The 22,947-nt window shown below is 56.5% G+C and overlaps 2 protein-coding genes and 1 long non-coding RNA gene across 14 annotated transcripts in view; 2 read left to right on the forward strand and 1 right to left on the reverse strand.

Annotated features, from left to right (window-relative positions):
* NADK (NAD kinase) overlaps positions 1 to 2,157 on the forward strand; it is a 33,003-nt gene extending 30,846 nt beyond the window's left edge. For all 4 annotated transcript variants that reach the window (XM_058719417.1, XM_058719419.1, XM_058719418.1 and 1 more), the window contains one exon: positions 147 to 2,157. In XM_058719417.1, the coding sequence (XP_058575400.1) occupies positions 147 to 345 (199 nt within the window). In that variant the 3' untranslated portion in view covers positions 346 to 2,157. The remainder of the gene's footprint in view (positions 1 to 146) is intronic.
* LOC131505638 (uncharacterized) lies at positions 1,161 to 5,983 on the reverse strand. The gene is made up of 2 exons (XR_009258499.1): positions 1,861 to 5,983; positions 1,161 to 1,822 (listed from the first exon to the last, which is right to left on the reverse strand). It is a non-coding gene; the product is annotated as an uncharacterized LOC131505638 (long non-coding RNA).
* Positions 5,984 to 7,484: 1,501 nt separating this feature from the next.
* SLC35E2B (solute carrier family 35 member E2B) overlaps positions 7,485 to 22,947 on the forward strand; it is a 28,190-nt gene continuing 12,727 nt past the window's right edge. Inside the window, exons 1-6 of one of the 9 annotated variants that reach the window (XM_058719437.1) lie at positions 7,488 to 8,601; positions 11,224 to 11,340; positions 15,012 to 15,103; positions 20,440 to 20,877; positions 21,113 to 21,248; positions 21,696 to 21,823. In XM_058719437.1, coding sequence (XP_058575420.1) covers positions 20,556 to 20,877; positions 21,113 to 21,248; positions 21,696 to 21,823 — 586 coding nt within the window. In that variant the 5' untranslated portion in view covers positions 7,488 to 8,601; positions 11,224 to 11,340; positions 15,012 to 15,103; positions 20,440 to 20,555. The other 8 variants (XM_058719441.1, XM_058719433.1, XM_058719432.1 and 5 more) reach the window with 8 other exon arrangements.

Consider the following 22,947-nt stretch of genomic DNA (forward strand, 5'->3'; position numbering starts at 1 on the left):
AGACAGGCCCCGGGCTGTGAAGCAAGTAGCGTGAGCAGCACAGAAAGGGTTCCCAGCCGGGCTGGGGTGGACATGGCCCTTGGGGAGGGGTCTCGGCCTGGTGCCAGGGGCTCACCTGTTTGTGCTGCGTTGCCCCCCTGCCTCAGCATCAGCATCACTACCTCTTGCTACCCACTTCCCTCCATCTGCGTCCGAGACCCCGTGAGCGACTGGTTTGAGAGCCTGGCGCAGTGTCTGCACTGGAACGTGCGGAAGAAGCAGGCGTACTTCGAGGAGGAGGAGGAGGAAGAACAGGAGGAGGAGGAGGAGGAGGAGAACGAGGGGGAGGAGGGGGAGGAGGGCTAGGCCTGAGCTCCTGCTGTCCACACCCGGGACCCCAGAGTCCCAAAGCTGTTCTGCTGCCTCCTTCCCCTCGCCCTCCGGGAGCGGGCTGGCCTGAGCACGTGTGCCGTGCGCCCCGCGCGCAGGCGTCACGGGTCACGGCGCTTTGGTCTGTAGCCAGAGGAAGAGCCGGGATCTGCCTTTCGTCGACCAGATCAGCTGTTTTTAACATTTTAAATCTGACTTCTTTTTTGCATTTCTAAACAAGAAAAGTGAGTGACGGCGGGGGACTCTGAAGCAGACACCATGCTTACCCGTGTTGTGGGTCAGAGCCTGGGTCCTGGGGCAGGGACACCCGGCTGGATGTGCTTTTTGTAATTTCTTGTCAGGAAACTTGTGCTTAAATCAGTCTATTGAAATTCAGAGGGGATCAGAATGGATTGATCTGTCTTTCCATGTCGAAAATAAATGTCTCGTAGCCAAAAATCTCACTTTAAGCTACCACGATTTCCCCCTTAAATCTTGCACCTTTTTCGCCGAAAGGACTCGGAGGGGACGCTTCTGCAGAGAGCGGTTTGGTTTGATCGGCTGACGAGCGGAGGGTCCCCTCTCCCTCCTGCGCCTCGTCTGGGCCTCCCCGCCGTGGCCCCCAGCCCTCCTCTCCTCCCTGCTGTGGGGTGACAGGTGCCAGCGCTGTGGCCCCACCGGCCCGGAGGACGCCTGGTAGGGGGTCAGGCCCACACACATTCCTCACGAAGCCGGGACGGCGTCCTCTGCACCCTGGAAGATATTTTAAATCCTGTGTCTACTTTGTAGAGATGATTTTAAACTTTCTGAACTGCTATGTACAGATTTTATTGTACACTCTGAAGATTTAAGAGGGAGGGGGATTTGTACTGTTGGGAAATGGAGCCTTGTTCCGATGTTTGCACGCGTTCTGTGTGACGCCGTGTGCTGGGACCACTGTGTTCAGCATCGTCGCCGTAGAGGTGACGGTCCAGGAGCGAAGGGTGCTTCTCCCTCGGGAAGCCACCGGTCAGCGAGGAAGGCGGTGCTGGGACGTTTTGTGTCCTTTCTGCTCTCGCTTCTCCCTGGGCGTCTTGGGCTTGCGAGGAAACTGCCAGCATTCCAGTGGCCCCTCAGGCCGCGCGGGGCGTGTGCGCGTGGCTCCGGCCCCTGCTGGTTGTTGCCTGACAGATGTCCTCCAGTCGGGCCTCTGTTTCGGAGTGACTGATGTCTCTTTGAGCTACATCGTTAACCTGTTAAGGTGGCAAGAACGGAAGGGACGGGGCTGGGCCTTGCTCTCCTGGAGGGTCACAGGCCTCGTTCTGGAGCTGCTAGAAAGGCTCCGGGGCCCTGGGTGCCACCACCTTCGGCCGGGGGTCTCCGCGCGGTGGGCTGTGCAGCCTGGGTGCCTGCGTCTGCCGCGTCCGTGGTTCAGCGTCTGTGGAGCTCGGCAGTCGGCGTGGGGCTCGAAAGGGAGGTGGGCCCTCACCGCCACCTGCCCACGGGCACGGGGCACCGCCAGAGGCCCGCCACCCGGCCTCCCTGGGGCAGAGAGGGGGCCGAACCAAAACTTGGCTTTAGGTCCAAAAGAGAGTGGCGTTCGGAATTCAGGTCGTTCATTTAGACCAAAAAAAAAAAAAAAAAAAAAAAAGCAAGTCTGAAAGGAGCATGATTTGGAGTGATTTAGAAAACTTGGGATTTTTTGAAGTAATTCTTAATGTTTCATATTGTTAATATCTTGAAAATTTGTTAAATGTTGTCGAAAGCCTTATTACTATTTTCAGATTCTTTCAATAAACAGACTTGTTTAAAAAGTTGGATTGAGTTACAGCTGGTATTTGGTTCTTTGTAACCAGTGCACAGACACTAGCGGGGTAGCCCCAGCCCAGGGCTTCTGGAGCCCGCCGACCCCCTGAGAACCCTGTGGCGAGCATGGGAGGGGCAGGGTCCCACCCAGGCAGCCTCCACCTTGAATCCCACCCCACATGGCCCCCAACGTGCCTGGAGCTCGGAGGGCGGTCCAAGCCCTGCGGGGCGGAGCCCACAGCGAGGACTGGCTCCTGGGGAAATCAGAGGGCTGGACCCAGGAGCCCCAGAGGCTGTGACGTCCTCATCACAGCTCAGTCTGGGCCTGTTGGGGTCGGGCGGGCCGGGCCAGGCCCTGGGGCATGCTCACCTCCCTCCTCCCCTGTCCTTTTGACCGGTTCCATGCGGTCTTGACCAGGCTTTGGGGGGGGGGGGGGGGGGGGGGGGAGGCTGCAAAACTTCGCCAGGAGCCAAAGTGCCTGCAGGTGCGCACGAGGACACAGACCGCGAGGACACGGACAGACCGCGTGCTGGGCGCCCCCAGCCACCTGCAGAGGCCAGAGGCCCGGAGTGAGCAGCTGAACTCTCCTTCCTCCCAGGCCAGCCCTGGAGCATCGGCCTCCTGGGCCCTGTGTGGTCTTGGCCTGGCCTGGCCTGGCCCGAGCCGTGACTGCCTGCTGCTCTCCTGGCACACGCGTGGGGGCGCATCACCTTACTGCTCGGGTGCCCGCTGCCCCTGGGTTGGCCTCCGCCTGGAAAAGGGCACCTGTGGTCAAGTTTGCACAGGTGTCATGGGCAGCAGGGCGGGACAGCTGCTGGAACTCAATCCAGGCATCAGGGGGTTTCTGAGGCCCAGGCTCTCGGGATTCGAGCCAGCAGTGTGTGTGGAGCCCAGGCGGGGCCTTGTCTCCTCGGCTGGCAGAGGGCCCACTTGGAGGGTAAGGGCCAGAACCAGCTGGCCGGAAGGGCTGGCTCACTGGTGGGCACCGGTTCTGCCCACAAGGCCGCACGTTTCAATAATGGCTGTTGACCTGTGAGCCCTGGACCTTCCTGCTTTGGGGAGAGGGAGGTGGGGGGCACAGAGGCCACAGGCCAGGTACCCCAGGACACCTCCTGACCGGGCTGTGGGCCACTTCTGTGGGCTCAGGTCTCAGGCCACCCCAAGCGTCCGGTCTTCGGGGCTGTAGCCTTGGACACCTGCCCTTTGCTGGCTGCTTCGGAGGAGCACAAGGTCAGACCCTGCCGTGGCCTCTGCTGAGTGCCCTACCCGGCTGGCCTCCCCTCCCTCCCAGGCCAAGCCACAGGCCACGTCACAGCAGTGCTGTCCCAAAGAGCAGCGGTTCCCCCACCCAAGAGCCACCGGGTACCAGGAACCGGCTAGTCTGCCTGGGGGTGACGGAGACCCGGTCGGGGGGACCAGCTGGAGGAGAACAGAGGATGGGTGGGGGGGTGACAGGGACGTGAGAGGAGGCGGGAAATGCACAGTCACCACATGGAGGAGAGCAGCCGCTTCTGGCACATTCTCCTTCAGAAAGATCGAGGCCAGAGCTTGGGTGGTTTTCAGAATCATGGAAACTGAGGATTTGGTGGGAAGAGCAGAGGTGGGTTGAGGATGGGGTGGGGGGGTGGGGGGAAAGAGAGGGACGCTGCGCAGGCTCTTTGGCGAACGTGCCTCCCGTGGAGGCCTCCAGTCGAGGCTGGCTTCCCTCCCCAGGAGCATGGAAGACGAAGGCCGGTTTGACCTCAGCCCATGGCTCCCCGCGAGCGCAGCGAGGCCAAGCGTGGCCGGGCCCTGTTCACCAGCACTTCTCCCCAGACACTGGCCTGACGGAGCAAGGGAGCTGCTCCCAAACCCTGTGGTCTTGCTTCCATGACCTTTAACCCCACGGATCCCAGAGGCTGAACCCCAGGGACAGAGGCTGCAGGTGCCCCCGCCAGGACGAGGCCAAGGTAGGGGATGAGGCGGAGTGAGCCCAGGACAGGGGTCGCACCGTGGGGCGTGGGGAAGGGCCAAGGGCTCCCAAGGAGGGCTCACATCCCTGGTTTGGGGACAGGTGGTTTTTCCCAACCAGCTGCCGGTCGGTGCTTCCTGGCAACCTCGGCAGGGGACCTGGCGGCACAGGACAGGGGTCCCCAGCCCTTTTCCCCCCAGTGAATGTGACCCAGGCCCTATTCTGTGGGCTTTTCGGGATCCTGGGTCCCTGCCTGCACTTCTCTGCTGTCCTCACTGTCGCCTGGGAATAGGGCTCCTCTGGGCCTACAGGTGGGGCCATCAGACCAGAGCCTAGACCCAGACGAAGCCTGGTGAGAGCAGGGAGGGCTGGGAAGCCAGGAGGTGCACACAGAGAAGCCCAGCCATCTGGGAAGGACCCAGGAAAGTGGTGCAGCAGAGCTTGCTGTGGACGCGTGCCTTCCCGCTTTCTAGAAAATCACCCTGTACTTATTTATAACTTTTTTTTAATGTTTATTTACTTTTGAGAGACAGAAAGACTGCAGGGGAAGGGCAGGGAGAGAGGAGAGAGGGAGACACAGAATCTGAAGCGGGGTCCAGGCTCCGAACTGTCAGTACAGAGACCGACGCGGGGCTTGAACCCATGAACCGCAAGATCATGACCTGGGCCTAAGTCGGACACCTAACTGACTGAGCCACCCAGGTGCCCCCCAAAATAATTCTAAAATGAGTATATTTTCTCCCTCAGACTAGTGAACAGTGCCCGCAGGCCGGGCTTTTCCTGGGCAAGTCTGCAGGGCGGGCCGAGTGGGGCTGGGAGCGGCCAGGGCTGGCCAGGGCTGGCCAGGGGCCTGGCCCAGAGGTGACAAATACACAAAGAAAGCAGAAGTGAAATTCCTGCTCGCTTACGTGCCTACCTCAGAACATACCATGGCGCTGTCTTCGTCACCCCATCCTTCTGAACAAAGTTCACAGAGTAGGTTTTTCTTTGCACAAAACCCTGAGATGCTTGATGACTGCCAGTGGTCCTGGGGTTTAGGGGTCAGTGAGTCATTTGCAGCCAAATAACTTCAAAAGCAAATTTATAAAAACTCAAAATTGTTACAGCAAAATCTGTCTTAGGTTTCATCTGGGGAAACGGTTTTGAAATGATGTCATGTGACTCTGGGGACCTTCCCCTCCCTCCTGAGCTTCCAGTCGGCCACTGAGCAGTGCCGTCCAGGCCTCCAGCCACCGCCTGAGGAAGCCTTGCTGCATGGACACACCCCAGAGTTGGTATCCTGTCCCTTTCTCTTTGTCCCGTCAACAGCTTGTCTCTAAATAGCCAAAGGAAACACTGCTGCCTAATAAGGTCGCATGAGCAATTTTACCACCGGGCCATGTCATTGGGTCATTCACGACAGATATCACAACAACTTCTTCCTTTAACTGGATTCCAGGAAGCAGAATTTTGGGAGAAAGACTACAGACCGGCCAGGATTCTCCATACTCTGCACAGTTTCAAATAAGGCCATTTAAATAATGCCTCTGCTGATTTGCAGTGTAGATCCCAATGAAGACGTGAATCAGGACACAGTCTTCACAAGGGAGAGGCCTGACCAACAAAAGGACTGAAGTTGGGGCTCCCCTGAAACCTGCCTACAAAGCTCTAGCTGGGGCATCAGGTGCTCCGCCCAAGCCCTGCCTCCCTCCACAAAGCTGGGGGGCGGGGGTGTCTTCTGACTCTAGGACCCCTTTCTGACAACTCTCTCCTCCTTCAGGATTTGCAAGATGTGTAAAGGGTAAGTTTCTAGGGGTGCCTGGGTGGCTCACTCAGTTAAGTGTCTGACTTCGGTTCAGGTCATGATCTCATGCTTCGTGAGTTCAAGCCCTGTGACGGGCTGTGCAGAGCCTGGACGGAGCCTGCTTGAGATTCTGTGTGTGTCTCTGTCTCTCTCTCTCTCTCTCTCTCTCTCTCTCTGCCCTTCCCCTGCTCGTGCTCTCTGTCTCTCAAAAATAAATATTTTAGGGGCGCCTGGGTGGCGCAGTCGGTTAAGCGTCCGACTTCAGCCAGGTCACCATCTCGCGGTCTATGAGTTCGAGCCCCGCGTCAGGCTCTGGGCTGACGGCTCGGAGCCTGGAGCCTGTTTCCGATTCTGTGTCTCCCTCTCTCTCTGCCCCTCCCCCGTTCATGCTCTGTCTCTCTCTGTCCCAAAAATAAATAAAAAACGTTGAAAAAAAATTAAAAAAAAAATAAAATAAATATTTAAAAAAATTAAAAATAAATTATTTTTTAAATTAATTAATTTATTTAGAGAGAGAGCATGAGCAGGGGAGGGGCAGAGAGGGGAGAGAATCCCAAGGAGGCTCCATCCTGTCAGCGTGGAGCCCAATGTGGGGCTTGAACTCACGAACGATGAGATCACGACCTGAGCGAAGTCATGAGCCGGATGCTTAAGTGACTGAGCCACCCAGACGCTAATTTTAAAGCATGATAAAGAAAAGTAAGTCAGTGAGAGCTCCGGGGTGTTTCAGTTGGTTAAACATCTGATTCTTGGTTTCAGCTCAGATCAGGAGCCCACGTTGGGATCCTGCTTGGGATTTTCTCTCTCTCATTTTCTCTCTCTCTCTCTCTCTCTCTCTCTCTCTCTCTCTCTCTCTGCCCCTCCCTCGCTGTGCTCGCTCTATAAATACATACATACAGAAAAGATATGAAACCTAACATCAGGAAGGAGAGCCCATTGGCCATAACCTCGCTCCTGAAAATTATGTAAATTATGTGGGCAGGTACAGGTGCAGCCCTCCAGGTGTAGCCCAGCACTTCCGCTCCTGGCCTCAGAGAGGACCCAGCTGCGCCAGAGGCCTCCGGGCTGCTAGTTCCACCAGCCAGTACGCTCCCTTCGTCTTCCTCTTCTAAAGTTGGCCAGCTTGGACTGCAACTGCTGTCCCTCCAAATCAAAACCTGATCAGCAGCCGCGAGGGGAACTCAAAGGCCAGGGCCTCCACAGACTACCGGGACTTCACGGCACATCCCCAACCTGGGCCTCGGTGGTACGGTCCAGACTAGAACAAACGGGGTGGGGGATACGCCGACGCCCAACACCCCCCCCAGACCTGGGCCGCAGTGGTACGGTCCGGACCAGGACAATGGGCGAGGGGCGCCGACGTCCAACATTTCCCCCCGCCACCCGGGCCCCGGTGGTACGGTCCAGACCAGAACAAAAAGGTGGGGGGGAAGACGCCGACGCCCAACATTCACCCCTCCACACTTGGGCCGCGATGGTACGATTTGGACCGGGACAAGGGGCGAAGGACGCGGAAGTCCAACATTTCCGTCCCCCCGCAACCTGGGCCGCGATCCTAGGGTCCGGACCAGAACAAAGAGGTTGGGGGGGGAGGGGGAGGAGGAGGAGCAGGAGGGCACCGAGGCACACTCACCCCTCCACACTTGGGCCGCGGTGGTACGGTCCGACCAGAACAATGGCGGGGGGGAAACGACGACGCCTAACATACCCCGCTACCAAGGCCGCGGTGGTACAGTCCAGACTAAGGCAGTGGGCGGGGAACGCTGACGCCCAACACAACCGTCCCCTCCCCCCAACCTGAGCCGCAGTCCTACGGTCCGAACCGGAACAAAGGGCGGGGAACGCTGACGCTCGATACACCTCCCCCAACCTGGGCCGCGGTGGTACGGTCCGGACTAGGACAGTGGGCGGGAGATGCCGTCCCCAGTCACACCCCCTCCCGCCTGGGCCCCCCTCCGCCTGGGCCGCGATGGTAGGGTCCGGACTAAAACAATGGTCGAAGGTCCCCGTCGCCAAGCAGCGCGACTGCGTTTCCAGTTCCGACTCGGCGGCCGGGAAGCCCTGGGGCGCGGGACCTCGAGGAGCGCGGGTCGCGCCGCCACAGGGGCCGCTGTCGGCTCTGGGAGCGTCGCTTCCGGCGCGTCGCTTCCGGCCGGTTGCGGGCACCTCCGTCTGAGGCGCGGCCCGCCCCCGGCCCGGCGGCCGCGTAGAGCGGGGCGGAGGGACAATGGCCGCCCCACGGTGAGGCGCTGCCCGCCCGGCCTCCGCTCCACACGGGACGGAGGGCTCTGCGCGGGCCTTCCTTCCGCGATGCGGCCTCTCCTACACCCCAGCCTCACGCCGAGCCCTCGGGCCGTGGGAGCCCACCCTCCGCGGCCACCAGGCCCCGTGCCGGGCGCGCCCCGGCCAGCAGCAGGCGGCCCCGGTCGTTTCCCCGGAGGCCGCCCTCTCCGACGCGCGGTCCGCGGCCCACTTTAAACGCCGCGCGGCCTTAAGGCCCCGATGTGAGGCGGGGTCGCCCGGTGTCGAGAAGGCGCCGCGCCCCCCACCCGCCCTGCCCGGAGACCTCGCCCCCTCGGCGCTCCCCGAAGTCGGGCGGCCCACGTAGTGGGGTGGGCGCCCTGTCCACGGCTGCGAGCGGCCTGCGCGGTCGCCGATGCTCGGCGCTCTCCCACCCCCGGCTGTGCACGGAGACCCCGCGCTGGCTGTCTTCCCGCGGCCCCGCTGCGACCGGTGGGTGGAGAGACCGCGGCGTGGGGGAAGGGGCCCCCTGGTCCCGCAGCGCGGCGTCCCGTTATGCGCCCCGGAATAGGGGCCGTTTTCCCGCCGGAGAGCAGAGGCTCGGGCGCGCTCGCGCCTGGAAGGCTCCCCCGGCCCTCTAGCTTCCGGGCTCACGTCGGGGGCGGGGGGCGTCCTCGATGCCTCGGGCTTTGTCTAGGGGTGGGTGGCCAGTTTACGCGGAAAACGCTGAATAAAACAAACGGTAAAGGTTGCCTCCGATGGTCGCCTGTTGCTGTCGGGACCCGAGCCCGCCCCTCTGGCCTGTTCCCAGTCCCTCTCCTCCGAGAGGCCCCGGCCCACCCCGGGGCCTTCCCGCTCGCCGTGCCGCTCACGTCCCCGCTCCGAGAGACCCCTCGCCTTTGGGCCGGTAGCACCGGCCCTTGTTCTCCACCTCGCCGGGCCCGCCCTTTCCCACGAGCCTGCGGCTCCCGGAGTCGCCCTCCCACTCCTAAATCCCGCCTCGCACACCCGAAGGCGCGTCCTCTCTGCGGGGGCCGATGGGGGGGAGCGTGTCACGGTTCCCGGGCTTCTCGAGTTTTATGCCCCCGGGGGCGGACACGGCCCCGGAGCGAACCCAGGTAAAAGACGCCTCATCTGTCCCGGGGCCTAAAGGCACGGTCGCCCACGTATTTTATTGCACTTGATGTTTCTTCTGCCTAGGATTTTAGAAAACTGTCAAGGATAAAGGCTGGCCTCCTGCCAAGTGCTGGTTTTATCGGACTGTTAGTTTGTTAACTGGGGTGGGAAGTTCAGGCTCAGGGTTTCCTTCCCTCCAGTCATCGGTTGACATCTTTCCCTGGTTTCGCTGGGCCTTGTCCAGGTGACTCCCGTGCTGTACTCCTGCTTGGGCCTTTGACCCAGTGCTCACCGAGGCTGTGAAAGGGGGAGAAGAAAAAGAAAAAAACACAAAAAACCTGTCTAGAGATGGATTCTTTGTTTGGTGGCTTTTTAAAAGTCTTTTTTTTAATGGAGTAGAATGTATTTTACCAAAAGTATTTGAACTTGCAAGTAACATTTTAAAGCAGAATGAAACCGTGTTAAATAGTATGAAAAGGGAAATAGAAAGGTTTTTAGGTTAAAGAAATCCACTGTGAGCATAAATTAGAAAATGAAGAAAAACCAAACAAAACCCAAAATATTGATGAATGTGGAACTCCGCCTGAGTTGACCACAGTTGGTAACCTGTCATTTTGACAGAGAGACTGAGCACGAACGAGGGAGGGGCAGAGAGCGAGGGAGACACAGAATCCGAAGCAGGCTCCAGGCTCTGAGCCGTCAGCACTGAGCCCAACGCGGGGCTCGAAGTCAGACCTTGAGATCGTGACCTGAGCCGAAGTTGGACGCTCAACCGACTGAGCCCCCCAGGCGCCCCGATATATTCCTCGTTGGATTGGATACTTGGATAGCGTCCTGTGTCTCGGTCTTAAAAACAAAGTTATTTTAAAACCACGTCTATCCTCTATGTACAGAGGGCCAACAAGACCTTTGTTCAATTGTTTCTTCAGGATAGATTCCCAGAGATGGAATTTTTGAATTATACTGTGTAAAAACTGGCAGACTTTCAGTACATTTTATCTAAAATGCCCTGTTGACAATTTGAACCAATCTAGATTTCCTTACCAAGTGTTTGAGAACATCTTGAGCTGTTTGTTCTAAAACAGGAATTCTTCACCTCAGGCTTTAGAATTTAGGAGTCTGCAAAATTGTATGGGGAAATATTGGCATCTTTATTTTTATTAGCCTCCAGCTGAACTTTTCTTCAGTGGTGAACGTACCACGGTGGCATTAGCAGGTGACACTAAACAGCACCCGTGGCTTGGTCTCCCATTTTGGAGCATAGGCACCTTCCCAGCTGATCCTGGGCCCCTCACTGCAAAATCGAGCAGAGTCCAGCCCCCTATTTAGGACGTGTTACCTAGTGCCAGACTCCTACAAAGTAAAGCTACCACAGATTTGTTTCTTGTGGGGTGTCCCCACATTTCAGTAGACCTAGTTTCCTTTTTATTTTATTTTATTTTATTTTATTTTATTTTATTTTATTTTATTTTTTACTTTTTTTTTTTTTTTTTTTGAGAGAGAGCACAAGATGGGGAGGGGCAGAGAGAGAAGGAGACACAGAGTCCGAAGCAGCTCCAGGCTCCGAGCCGTCAGCACAGAGCCCGACGCGGGGCTCACACCCACAAACCGTGTGAGATCATGACCTGAGCCGAAGTCGGACGCTCAACCAACTGAGCCACCCAGGCACCCCGACCTAGTTTCCTTTTAGTCACGCCGTGTGAACATTCTGAGGACAACTCTGGGCAAGAGAGAAGTTAAGAGCTGGTCTAAAGGCAGTTCATTAGCCACCTACTCCATGCTGGGCTGAAAAGGTTATGGTTGCGTTCTTGTTTGTACCCTAATCAGAGAGAGAGCATTGAGACCTTTCTCACCAGTGACCTGGGGACAGCCAGTGCTCCACAGCCACCTGGTCCAGCCTGCCCCACCCTGCTTCCAGGGCGACTGGAAATCCACTCTTGGCCCTTAAAGTCAATTCCTTGTCGTCACATCAGGGTTGCTGACCTTTAGTTTTTGCAGGACAAGAACTGCTTCTCTCTGAAAGCTCCTCGAGTCGCGTGGTTTAAGAAAGAAGAACAGGCCGTGGAAACACGAACTGGAGTCCAGGAAGGCATCTGTGACCCCACCAGGACTTGGGTGAGTGGGACCTTCTGAGCCCGGGGCCAGCTAACTTCCGGCTTCCGTGTGTGATGCCCAGCACAGCTTCTGAGGGTTTTCACTGCCTCCTGGAGCGTGTGTTCTGTTCAAGATTCGAACTGCAGGCTCTTTACTGATGACAGACATTGATGTCATTTGATCCATGTTGAGAAGAGCATGTCATTGTCCTTTGTATATTTACTGTGCGTTACTCATTTTTACTGTTGTCTGATGTTGCGCCGTGTGACAATTCCGTGGCTTCTGTATTCATTCTCTTGTGGAGAGACCGTTGGGTTTCTGCCGTGGACATTCCCACGTGTGTCTCGTGGTACCCATGAGCAGGACTTCCTCGAGCTGAAGAGAGAGCTGTAGGGTGCAGTTGTTAGTGGGATCATGGTGAAGGTTGCCAAAGGGTGATTTTGATTTTCTCATTCTCCCCTCCCTCTTCCGTGGGCCTGTTGACTGTGTCCTGTGGGGAAGGGCTTTCTCCTCATGCCTGTTTATCACTGTGGATGTTTGGGTGCTGATTCTATTCAGTGGGCTCTAATCCTGTGCTACCATTATTTACTTTCTCTCTCTCGCTGCCCCTGGATTTCTCCAGAGGGCGTTCTCTTGTGCTTCCTTCTGTGTCCTTTGGACGCGTCCCCATCATTGTTTGAGCGCTTCCTTTTCTGGCCCAACTAATGCCCCAGCCCTGGAATCGGCCATTTCTCCGAGGAGGCTGGTTCGTTTCAGTGGAGAATGAGATTTAGAAACAAACACTGGGCCAGGGTGCTTGCTGCCACTCGGCTGTCACTGCCTCGGGGCCCTCAGCGGCCAGATTGCGCAACAGAGGCAGAGATGTGTCTGTTGTGGACACGCACGGTGACTCGGCCTCTATCTGTCCGGACCCTTGAGTGCCTGCCTGATTCCTCCGCTCCTCTCAACGCCACTGTCCGTTTCACCCTTCCTGCTCCCTGTGTCTGTGCCGGGTCTGAAGACACCCGAGGTCTCGCTCCCGTTAGCTGTAATATACTGCCTTATTGCTCAACCCAGAATTCCTGACCCATGCCTCAAGAAAAAAGCCTACCGTTTAGAGTTCAGTGTTTGCTCAGGATTCTTTTGGTCTTGAATCTGAGCACGTATATTTTAAATACCATGTTCAGAAGGTACTTGGGTGGGTTCTTTATCTCCTCTCTTCAGTGTGACTGTGTTATTTATTTGATTTGTGGTTTGGCTCATATATTTTTGTTTGCATCTCACTTTATTTTTCGTATTTATTTTGAAAGCGAGGGAGTATGTGTGCCTGTGTGTGTGAGTGGGGGAGGGGCAGAGGGAGAGAGAGAGAGAGAGAGAGAGAGAGAGAGAGAGAGGGAATCCCAAGCAGGTTCCACACTGTCAGCCCAGAGCCCGATGTGGGGCTCAAACTCACAAGCCCTGAGATTGTGACCTGAGCCAAAGTCCAGAGTAGGATGCTTAACTGATTTGGCCACCGAGGTGACCCCGTATCACACTTTAGAAATTTTATTGATTGTGATGAGGGAGCATAAGGCAAGCTGAGGGCAAATCACAAGCTAGTATGCCGCCCCTCCTCCGGCACCAGGTGAGATACGTGTGACGTTCCTCAGGCACTGCCGACCACCCAAGGACAAAGGAGAGGACAGAAAACCAATGGTAGCTGATAGAGGTCACAGTCCTGCAGGACCGGAGTCTCCATCAGTTTACAAATATCTTAGTAAATTACAAGAAAAAAGCAATCTTGCCAATAGCCTAATCTCCAGAAACCTGTAGGCTCAGTTCCCTGGAGCCCCAACATCACTCTCCCCTCCGTGGTGATGTGGGAACAGAGGCAAGAAGGAAGTGGCAGGTGACGTTAAATTTCCTTAAATGTCCTTATGACCTGCAGTCCATTGACAGATACTTGTGGCAAATACAGAGCAGGACATTTCTCCAGAAACCCCTACTGTCCTAATGTTAATGTTTCACTAGAGAGAAAACAGCCCTAGCTTGACAATAGCAAGGCGTCTGGTATCCCGGGAGTCTTCTTTAGTACATGAAAATCTCTCTAGAAACTTCCTCTCATCTTTCCCTCCCCCAACTCCACAGTATATAGCCAGTCACTCCGTACGACCCCAGTGCAGTGCTTTCTGCCCATGGGTCCTGTCCCTGAGCTTTAATAAAATCACCTTTGCCCAAAGATGTCTCAAGAATTCTTTCTTGGCCGTCAGCTCTGAACCCCTATCACCGCAAAACCCCATCAATTTGACTTTTTTTAATTTAATCGTATTTTTTTTTAATTTTTTTTTTTAACATTTATTTATTTTTGAGACAGAGAGAGACAGAGCATGAACGGGGGAGGGTCACAGAGAGAGGGAGACACAGAATCTGAAACAGGCTCCAGGCTCTGAGCCGTCAGCACAGAGCCCGACGCGGGGCTCGAACCCACGGACCGCGAGATCATGACCTGAGCCGAAGTCCGACGCTTCACCGACTGAGCCCCCCAGGTGCCCCTGACTGTTTTTGGTTTTTAAGCATTTAAGCGTTCATATAGTTCCAGAAGTCACAACTATCTAAACAGGTACATTTGAGAACTTGTCCTCTGTTGTCCCTCTTCGTGCCCCCTCCTGGCCCACCACCAGTCTCCTTTGTCTTGGGCTTACCCTCCCACGTTTCTAGTTACTCGGTGTAATTTTTTTTTTTTTTTAATGTTTTTTTTTTTTTTTTTTTTTAATTTATTTTTGGGACAGAGAGAGACAGAGCATGAACGGGCGGGAGAGGGGCAGAGAGAGAGGGAGACACAGAATCGGAAACAGGCTCCAGGCTCCGAGCCATCAGCCCAGAGCCCGACGCGGGGCTCGAACTCACGGACCGCGAGATCGTGACCTGGCTGAAGTCGGACGCCCAACCGACTGCGCCACCCAGGCGCCCCTACTCGGTGTAATTTTAATATTGTTGTCTTGTGCGTGATCTATACTCAGCCTGGGTGCGTCAGAACCTTCCCTCTGTGGCGTACTGTGGCTCACCACTGTGTGTCTCCATGTGGGTTTCTTATTTATTCTTTTTAAGGTATATTCTGACTCCAGAACTCAGATTTTCTGTTACTTCTCAAAGTTTTGTCTTCTTTGTATCTATTTTTTTTAAGTAATATCTACACCCAATGTGGAGCTTGAACTCACAACCCCAAGATCAAGAGTTGCACGCTCCCCATTAGGGGCACCTGGGTGGCTCAGTCAGTGAAGCGTCGGACTTCGGCTCAGGTCACGATCTCGCAGTCCGTGAGTTTGAGCCCTGCATCGGGCTCTGTGCTGATGGCTCGAAGCCTGGAGCTGCTTCGGACTCTGTGTCTCCCTCTCTCTCTGCCCCTCCCCCGCTCATGCTCTGTCTCTCTCCTTCTTATAAAAAATAAATAAACATGAAAAATTAAAAAAAAAAAAGTTGCAGCCTCCCCCAACTGAGCTAGTAGGCACCCCTTCTCCATCTCTTTTTTTCTCTGCTGGAAATTTCTTTCTTCTTATTTTTTTCCATGCTTGGGTTAACGTCTCTTTAAGATTTTAATTTCATGTCTCTGTGCTGCATTCCAGATAATTTCCTCAGATATTTTTTTCAAATAACTTTTTATTCAGCTCTAATCATTTCTGTTTAACCCATCACTCGAGTTTTTTATTTCAAATTTTTAAACTTTTTGTTTTAAGAAACTTGTAGACTTGCAGAAGAAAAAACTTTACCTGTGTACCCATCTCCTAGCCCCTCCCGCTGACGTCTTACATGAGCTTAGTTCGATTTAGTGAGTAGTCCAGGAGTATCGTCCCAGATCTTAACTTGGGGACAAGACCACTGTCTAATCTGCAGACTGTATTCAACTTCAGCCAATATGCCACGGGTGTCCCTTTTCTGGTGGGTGGTCCTGTTTGGGGACAATCCCACCTTGCATTCAGTGACCGCGTGTCCCCCCGTCCCCCCTCCCTCCCCCCCCCCCCCCCCCGTGGCGTCTGCCTGGCCCTCCTGTCCTTCTGAGAGCTTTAGGACTTTAGGACCTGGGGCCCTGAGGCCCTGTCCCTCCCTGCAGTGGCCAGGCTGCCGCCCCTCCCCCACTGGCCACCCCCTCTCAGCGGTGATCTTTGATCTTTGATCTTTGATCTGCATCCATTGATCTCAACCTGCCAAGGTCTTCAGGCCTGAATTGAGGAAGCTTTTCTTGGGAGCAGATCTGTGGGTGTAGCTGGGAGCAGCCCCCGGCTCCTTTTGGGGGGGTCCTGCCCTGAGCTGGAGCTTCCTAGGAGCTTCTGGTGAGACTTTGCTCCTGCTGCCCTGTTCTGGATTTCCAAGGGCCCTTTCCTGCTTGTATCTCCTTGTGGCCGGGCACTTCTCTCTGGTGCCCCCCTTCTGGGACTGACCTTCCTCCCGCTCTGCCCTCCTTCCAGCCCCTTCCTCACGTTTCCTGTCTTGCTCATGTCCCAGCAGGCGGCTCAGCTGCAGTCTCTGTTCAGACCTCTCCCTGGGGCCTCGATTCCTTACTTGAGGTCTCTCCTTTGCCTGTTGAGTTCTCCAGAGAAGATTCCTCTGGTGATCTGCCTGGCCACTCTGTGGTCCTCGGCCCCTGCTTCCCCCGCCTATTTCAGCCCCCACCCCAGGCCCCCGGAGGAGTTGAGTTCTTCACTCTCCTGACCAAGCCCCTTGACACCCTTGCCTTCTTCTGTCCCCCACCTCCGCGGGTTTCCGCCCCACCAAACGGAAGCAAGCAAGTCTGGGAATCCCTGTGTGATTAGCGAGTGTTGATGTGAAGGACAGAGGCAGAGCCAGCGTCTGTTCTGCCCTGGACGGCCCCAGACCTGGTGTTCATATTTGGACTTGGTGTGGGAGCCTTGCGCACTTGGAGGGCCCCTGCCCCTCTATCCCCCCGGCCGGACGTGAGGTCAGGGGTCTGCCCGTCCCTGTGCCCAGTTGTCACGTTGGTTTGTCACCGGACTGGGTGGACTGTCTTTGGAGATGTTGATGGTCCTAAAAAGACCATGCACTGGAAGGTGAGTGTTTTGTGGTGGCCTGGGCCTCTGCCCCTGGCTGCCCGTGCCTTGTTCTGGACATGGGGGATGGGATCACTGGTGTGTTGGCCGCTGGTCTGCGGGACGGGGCCTGAGTTCCCTGCTCACCACTCTTTTACACTCTTTGTTTGTAAGAATATGTAAGAATGTGGATGGTCTTGGGGGGGGACAGCCTTGTGGGTAAGCGTGTCATAGATTGCCTTCCACCGCTTGGTTTTGTCGTTTCGGGGCTCCGGCAGCTGGAAGCTTTCCCCGTTGGCTGTGGTGGCGGAGGCCCGCACCCCGCTGCTGTGCGCCTCGGCCCCGCTGTGTGCTCTCACTTGTTTCTGCTTCAGGAGACATTTAGGTTGTGTTTTGCTTTTGTTCTGCTAGTAACAGAACTGCGGCATTAACCCCGCCCTCAGGCGATGTGTTTGAGGTGCCTGAAGGGCTCACAGCACCCCCCCTTCCCCCCAGGACCACCACCTCTGCTCCTGCAGCCGACCCCGGCCACGGCCTCGTGGGTTGTCCCTTCTTTCGTTGCTTCCTGTCACTCGCAAAGACTCTAGAAAGGACACATCCACACCGGTTAGGTCTGCAACCTGTTTGCGTCTGTGCTGTGGGTGTTTTCAGCCTGGGACAGTCAGTGACAACTGTGGGTGCCTGGGTGGGAGCGCGGTGGCTCTCTGTTTGGCCGCGGTTGAGAATCAGCCAAGGAGCTAGAAACCATTCTGGTGCTTGGGCCGCACCCATGAATCCCTGTGCTCACTGGTGTGCGCAGAGCTGGGCCCCCTGTGGCCAGCTTGTTTGAGCTCTGGGCGTGTGCGTGTGCAGCCAGCATTGAGGGCCTCCCCTGGCCTGCCGGAAGGGTGCTTCCCCGTGTGACCCTACGGGAGCGGAGTGGCAGGACACAGGAGCAGCAAGGGCGAGTGAAGTGGCCAGGTGCAGGTTGGTGCTGTGTCTTTGGACGCCATAGGCACCCATGACCAAGGTGTCACTCCCGGGTGCAGGTCCAACAGAAACACACGGAAAGACGCGCACAGAATGTTCACGGGGGCACAGTGTGAATGTTTGTTAGCAGAGGGCTGTGTCCAGGCGTGATTCAGGCATGAGGAATGGAGCCGTGTCCTCCTTCATTTAAAATCTACTTTCTTGGGGCGCCTGGGTGGCGCCATCGGTTAAGCGTCCGACTTCAGCCAGGTCACGATCTCGCGGTCCGTGAGTTCGAGCCCCGCGTCGGGCTCTGGGCTGACGGCTCGGAGCCTGGAGCCTGTTTCCGAGTCTGTGTCTCCCTCTCTCTCTGCCCCTCCCCCGTTCCTGCTCTGTCTCTCTCTGTCCCAAAAATAAATTTAAAAAAAAAAAAAAAATCTTTCTTGTTAAAGGTCTATATACAAAGAGAATATGTGTGTCATTCAAATGGTTGTTTCTGGTTTCTTAGGTCTCTGACGGTGACTGGGGGCAGGGATGGCCCCGGCTTCTCAGTGGGAACGAGACTGGACTTTATTAAGGGGGAGAGTGAGGGCGGCACCACAGCTCCTCCTAGGATGTTGGGAGATCCTCAGAGGGAAGCGCGGGCGGTGGGGGGGGTGGGGGATGGATGCTGTGAGGGGTCCTCTCCCCGCCAGCCTGTTCTTCGCTGGGACTGTGGGTCCCGTGGGTGCCTCTGGATCGGTAGCCCCTTGCCCTGCAAACTGGGTCGACCTTGGAATGTCAGCAGCGGCTTCAGGGCCCCTGTGCCAAATGCTGCCCCCAGATCACAGAGGCGGCGAGGGGCAGGGAGACAGGCCGGGCAGCCAGGCCCCGGGCAGAAGGGTTCCTCACTCCCTCCGTAAGGAGCCAGGGTCTGCGGCCTGGAGGCCTTTGGGGTTGCGGTGCTCCCTCTGCTCTCAGAGACCCTGTGGCACAGCAGTGGGCTTGTCCCTGCATGTCACCTGCACCTGCAGCCACACCCTGGTTCCAGGCGGGTGGGGGTAGAGCACGGACTCCCCACGTCGCCTCTGGCCCGGCCAGTCTAGCTGCACGGAACCCACGGACACGTCGTCACCCTGAACGAAACAGTGGGACCGGGCTGGGGAAGAGCAAGCAGAACACGGTGGGGGCGGTGGGGGCCCACGGAAGGGCCGGCACCCCTCGTCACGACCTCCGCTGCACTCTGGGGAGGCTGTCCTGGTGCAGCGGGGGTTGGGGTGCGTGCGGGCAGACTGGCCAAGACGAGGGCGCTCGCTGGGGCTCGTGGCTCCGGGCTCGTGGACAGGGGGAGGGGATGCCAGGGGCTGAGGCGGGGCAGGGGGAGGATGGCCGCGTCTCTGGTGCTGCCTCTGCCTGGGGGCAGGACAGGGGAAGTCAGAATCTGAAGTGCTAGGAGCCTTTGGGCCCTTGCCTGCAGAGCCGCAGGGCCGGTGGGGCAGGTGGGGCAGTGGGCAGCCTGAGCCCCGAGGGATGTCCTGCTGGAGGGGCCGGGGCCGGAGAGGGGGGCGCGGCCCCCGCTGACGGTGCGGCCACCTCAGCGCCCGGCCGCCCCCTGCTCCACACGCCTGGATGTTAGGGATGAAATACGACGGACATCCTTTTAGATGTGTGACTGAGTTCCCCCAAACAGAGGAAACCCCGGGCGTCAGAAACTGAGGGAACAGGAAATCCGAGTGGCCAGCCCATCGGAGGCCGCCTGGGGTCCCGGGTTTGATGTCATTGGGGAAGGAGATGGGACCCTGGCCCTCCTGAGACGGGGCAGGCAGTTGTCACTAGGACTCTGCTTAAAGCAGGGGCTTAGAGAACTGGCCAGCCCGCCATGGGAGAAGCCGGGTGTGACTCAGCCTGTGATCCCTGGAGAGAGGCCGGAGGCTCACCTCAGGAGCCATGCCCACAGGTCTGAGACTGGCAGGTGTGGGTTTCGTATGCCGCAGGGTTCATCTAGAAAGTAGCGTAAAGGGGCGCCTGGGTGGCTCAGGGGTTAGGCACCTGACTTCGGCTCAGGTCATGATCTCACAGTTCATGAGTTCGAGTCCCATGTCGGACTCACTGCTGTCAGCGCAGCACCTGTTTCACATCCTGTCTCCCCCTCTCGCTACCCCTCCCCCCTCTCAAAAATAAACAGTAAAAAAAGATAGAAAGCATAAAATGGGTCCTGGGCCAGTGACACCCCTGGGGCACGTAGCAGCAGCAGACCCCAAGCCCTCAACTCTGGAAGTAACCCCCCCGGCCCAGGGTGTGTGGGGTCCCTGCGTATCAGGATCTGACGGGAGGTGACCGTAAAGTGCAGTCCAGCCCCAAGGCCAGAGTCTGCTGGCACACACAAGACACCAGGGTGACCTCGCTAAGGTCCTGGGTGATGAGCTGTGAGAGGCCGTAAAACAAAAGATACAGGAAGGGATCGAAAGCTTAAGGAAATAACAAGACACCAGGGGCGCCCCGCGGGCTCAGCCAGCGGAGCGTGCAACGCTTGGTTTCAGGTTGTGAGTTTGAGCTCCACGTTGGGCATGGAGTTTACTTAAAAATAAAAATTGTTTTAAGTTGGGACACCTGGGTGGCTCAGTCGGTTAAGCGTCCGACTTTGACTCAGGTCATGATCTTGCGATTTGTGGGTTCGAGCCCCACGTCAGGCTCTGTGCTGACAGCTTGGAACCTGGAGCTGCTCTGGATTCTGTGTCTCCCTCTCTCTCTGCCCCTCCCCTGCTCATGCTCTGTCTCTCAATAATAAATAAACGTTAAAAAATTTTTTTTAAAGCTGGATAAAATATTAAAAGCCAGGTGAGGTGCGGGAGAGCGGCAGTGTGCATTACAGCAGCGGGGACCGCAGAACGGGCGGGAAGGGGCAGAGCCCTCGGGATGGCTTCGGGGACCTGGTGGCAAAGGCCGGGGCGGGGTCGTCCAGGTCTCCGTGGGGAAGGCCAGGTGTGGGGGCTTTGGTTTTCAGCACCTTGGGGAGGAGGCTTGGGAGCTGTCGGGGCTCCCGTCCTTCCGTGGCAGTTAGACTAGCAAGCAGATGTGAAAACAAGACCGAAGTTCCGTATTTGCATTTTCAGAGTTACTTCAGATCGGTGCCTGAAACTTTTAAGGACATTCAAATGTTCACCATCAGGAACGCGTTGTCTTTCCTTAACAGCTTGAGCCTGCGTCCCCTGGCGAGGGGCGAGTGACGGCCACCACTCCCCGGGTGGTGCAGGCCTTCACCCGGGAGCCAGCCCGACCCATGCTGCCCACGGTCCGGAGGAGACAAGCATGTCAGCCTCAGCGAAACCCTCGGCGCCGGCAGAGCTGGCCCCTGGCCCCGAGGACCAGCCCAAGGGGAAGCCGCTCCTCGGCTGGGGCTCTCTCTTCAGCCCCCGCAGCGAGAAGATTGTTTTCAGCAGGAGCGAGGGCGCCCCCGAGGAGAACGTGCTCACCATCACCATCACGGAGACCACGGTCATCGAGTCGGACCTGGGCGTGTGGAGCTCCCGGGCTCTGCTCTACCTGACGCTGTGGTTCTTCTTCAGCTTCTGCACCCTCTTTCTCAACAAGTACATCCTGTCCCTGCTGGAAGGGGAGCCCAGCATGCTAGGTAAGGCGGGTCCCCCGCCTCCGGGGCTGAGGGCCAGGCCCGCGTGCTCACAGGTCGGTGCTGTCTCCCCGCGGGAAGCACACGGAGGAGCCCACAGCCCCTGGGAAGGAGGGCGCCGAGGGTTCGGGATGGGAGCTGTGTCTGCGCCGCAGAACGGCTTGTCCTGTCTGCCTGCACACCAGCAAGGGAACTAGTTCTCCCCTTAGAACTTGGCCTTCTTCTCTGCCTCCTTCAGGTGCTGTGCAAATGTTGTCAACTACGTTTATTGGATGCATTAAAATATTTGTTCCTTGCTGTTTATATCAACACAAAACCCGGCTTTCTTATCCCCCCAATTTCATCATGATCATGCTGTTTGTGGGTCTGATGAGGTAAGGAATCTGACATTTTGGTTGAGAGTTGAAGTTTTTTATGTGCATAAACTGTCTTTGCCGTCACTAAGTGGGAGACCAGCTGGTGATCACGTGTGTTTCATTGCACGCTTTATATAACCATCAGGGCCGTCTAGATATCAGGACGACAAATGTATTGGTTCTGTGGCTCTGGGTGCAATCAGATTCTTTCTGGAACAGCCATGAGTGTAATTTAATAATGGTTTGAGAGACACGCCCCTCCTCTCCCTGGGCCTGCTGCACCTTGCAGGTGGGACCTACTTCCCACAGGGCCCTTCACCTTCACCTTCATGGGAGGCCAGGAGGGTGGGGAGCAGGGGAGGAGGGCAGGGAGCGGGGGAGGAGAACAGCCAGCTCCTCAGAAGGTCTGTTGTGCAGCTACAAATGGACTCCTCAGTCCTAATGACACTTTGGGCTTATTTGCAGGTTTGCGACGGTGGTTTTGGGTCTGGTCAGCCTGAAAAACGTGGCGGTTTCGTTTGCTGAAACAGTGAAGAGCTCTGCTCCCATTTTCACCGTGATTATGTCCCGGATGATCCTCGGGGAGCACACAGGTAAGCCCGCCTGGGTGGGGGCTGGGGCGCTACGCCAGGGTGAACGGTTCCACAGCCCCCCCCGGAACGTTCTCCTAGCCCGGTCATGAGTGCCTCACGCGTTCACTTCAGCAGGTGTTTGTTCACCTTGGCTGACGCACAGAGGCCTCTGGTTGGTGGGGACATGGGAGCTGGGGAAAGAAGTAATGGTCACTTGTCCCAGGAAGACCACCTTCCGTGTCATGCGAGGTGGCCCCTGGTGACACCCTTGCCCAGGTCAGCCACCTCCTGTGTCCTTCCCCGGCTCCTCCGACAGCCTCCCGTTCATCACTGCTTCTCAGCCTCACTTCTCCATCCTCCATAAGGCCCATCAAATCGGATTTATCCACAAATCCCAACCCTCAATGACCGGCAGACTGTTTCTGACTACACATCACACACACGTGTCCCCGTTTCTCCTGCCAGCCTTTTGAAACGCAGCCTGTCCAGTATCGTTCCGTGAAAATAACCAGAGTGCAGAATAGTGCGCATCTAGGAGCAGTACCGACACGTGTTTAGATGCAGATGCACATCTGCTTCAATTAAGAAAAGGAAAAGATTAGGGGCGCTTGGGGGGCTCAGTCGGTTAAGCGTCCAAAGTCGACTCACGTCATGATCTCACAGTTAGTGAGTTCAAGCCCCTCGTCGGGCTGTGTGCTGACAGCTCAGAGCCTGGAGCCTGCTTCGGATTCTGTGTCTCCCTCTCTCTCTGCCCCTCCCCTGCTTGTGTTCTCTCTCTGTCTCTCTCTCTCTCACTCTCTCTCAAAAATAAATAAACTTAAAAAAAAAGTCTTTAAAAAAAAAGAAAGAAAAGGACAAGATCCCACAAAAAGGCCGATGGGGGAGGAAGGACAGGGCTGAGCGCCCTCCCAGATGTGCCTCTGGAGCCCCACAGGCGTTTTAGGTGATGTGAGACAATCTGATCGGAGGGTAAACAGCAGCTCCTAGAAGTCATAAGCAACATGAAACAAACGAACTGGGTTTCATATCAAGCCAGTGGCTCAGCCACACTAAAAACTTTATTCCGGCAACTTTAAAATGCCATGATTTGGCCTCTAGCTGTGGTGGCTAAGCCTGTAGCGAGTCAGCTAGTTCCCTTAGCGAGG

The sequence above is a fragment of the Neofelis nebulosa genome, chromosome 2 (genome assembly GCF_028018385.1).
Source record: "Neofelis nebulosa isolate mNeoNeb1 chromosome 2, mNeoNeb1.pri, whole genome shotgun sequence".
Taxonomy (NCBI): domain Eukaryota; kingdom Metazoa; phylum Chordata; class Mammalia; order Carnivora; family Felidae; genus Neofelis; species Neofelis nebulosa.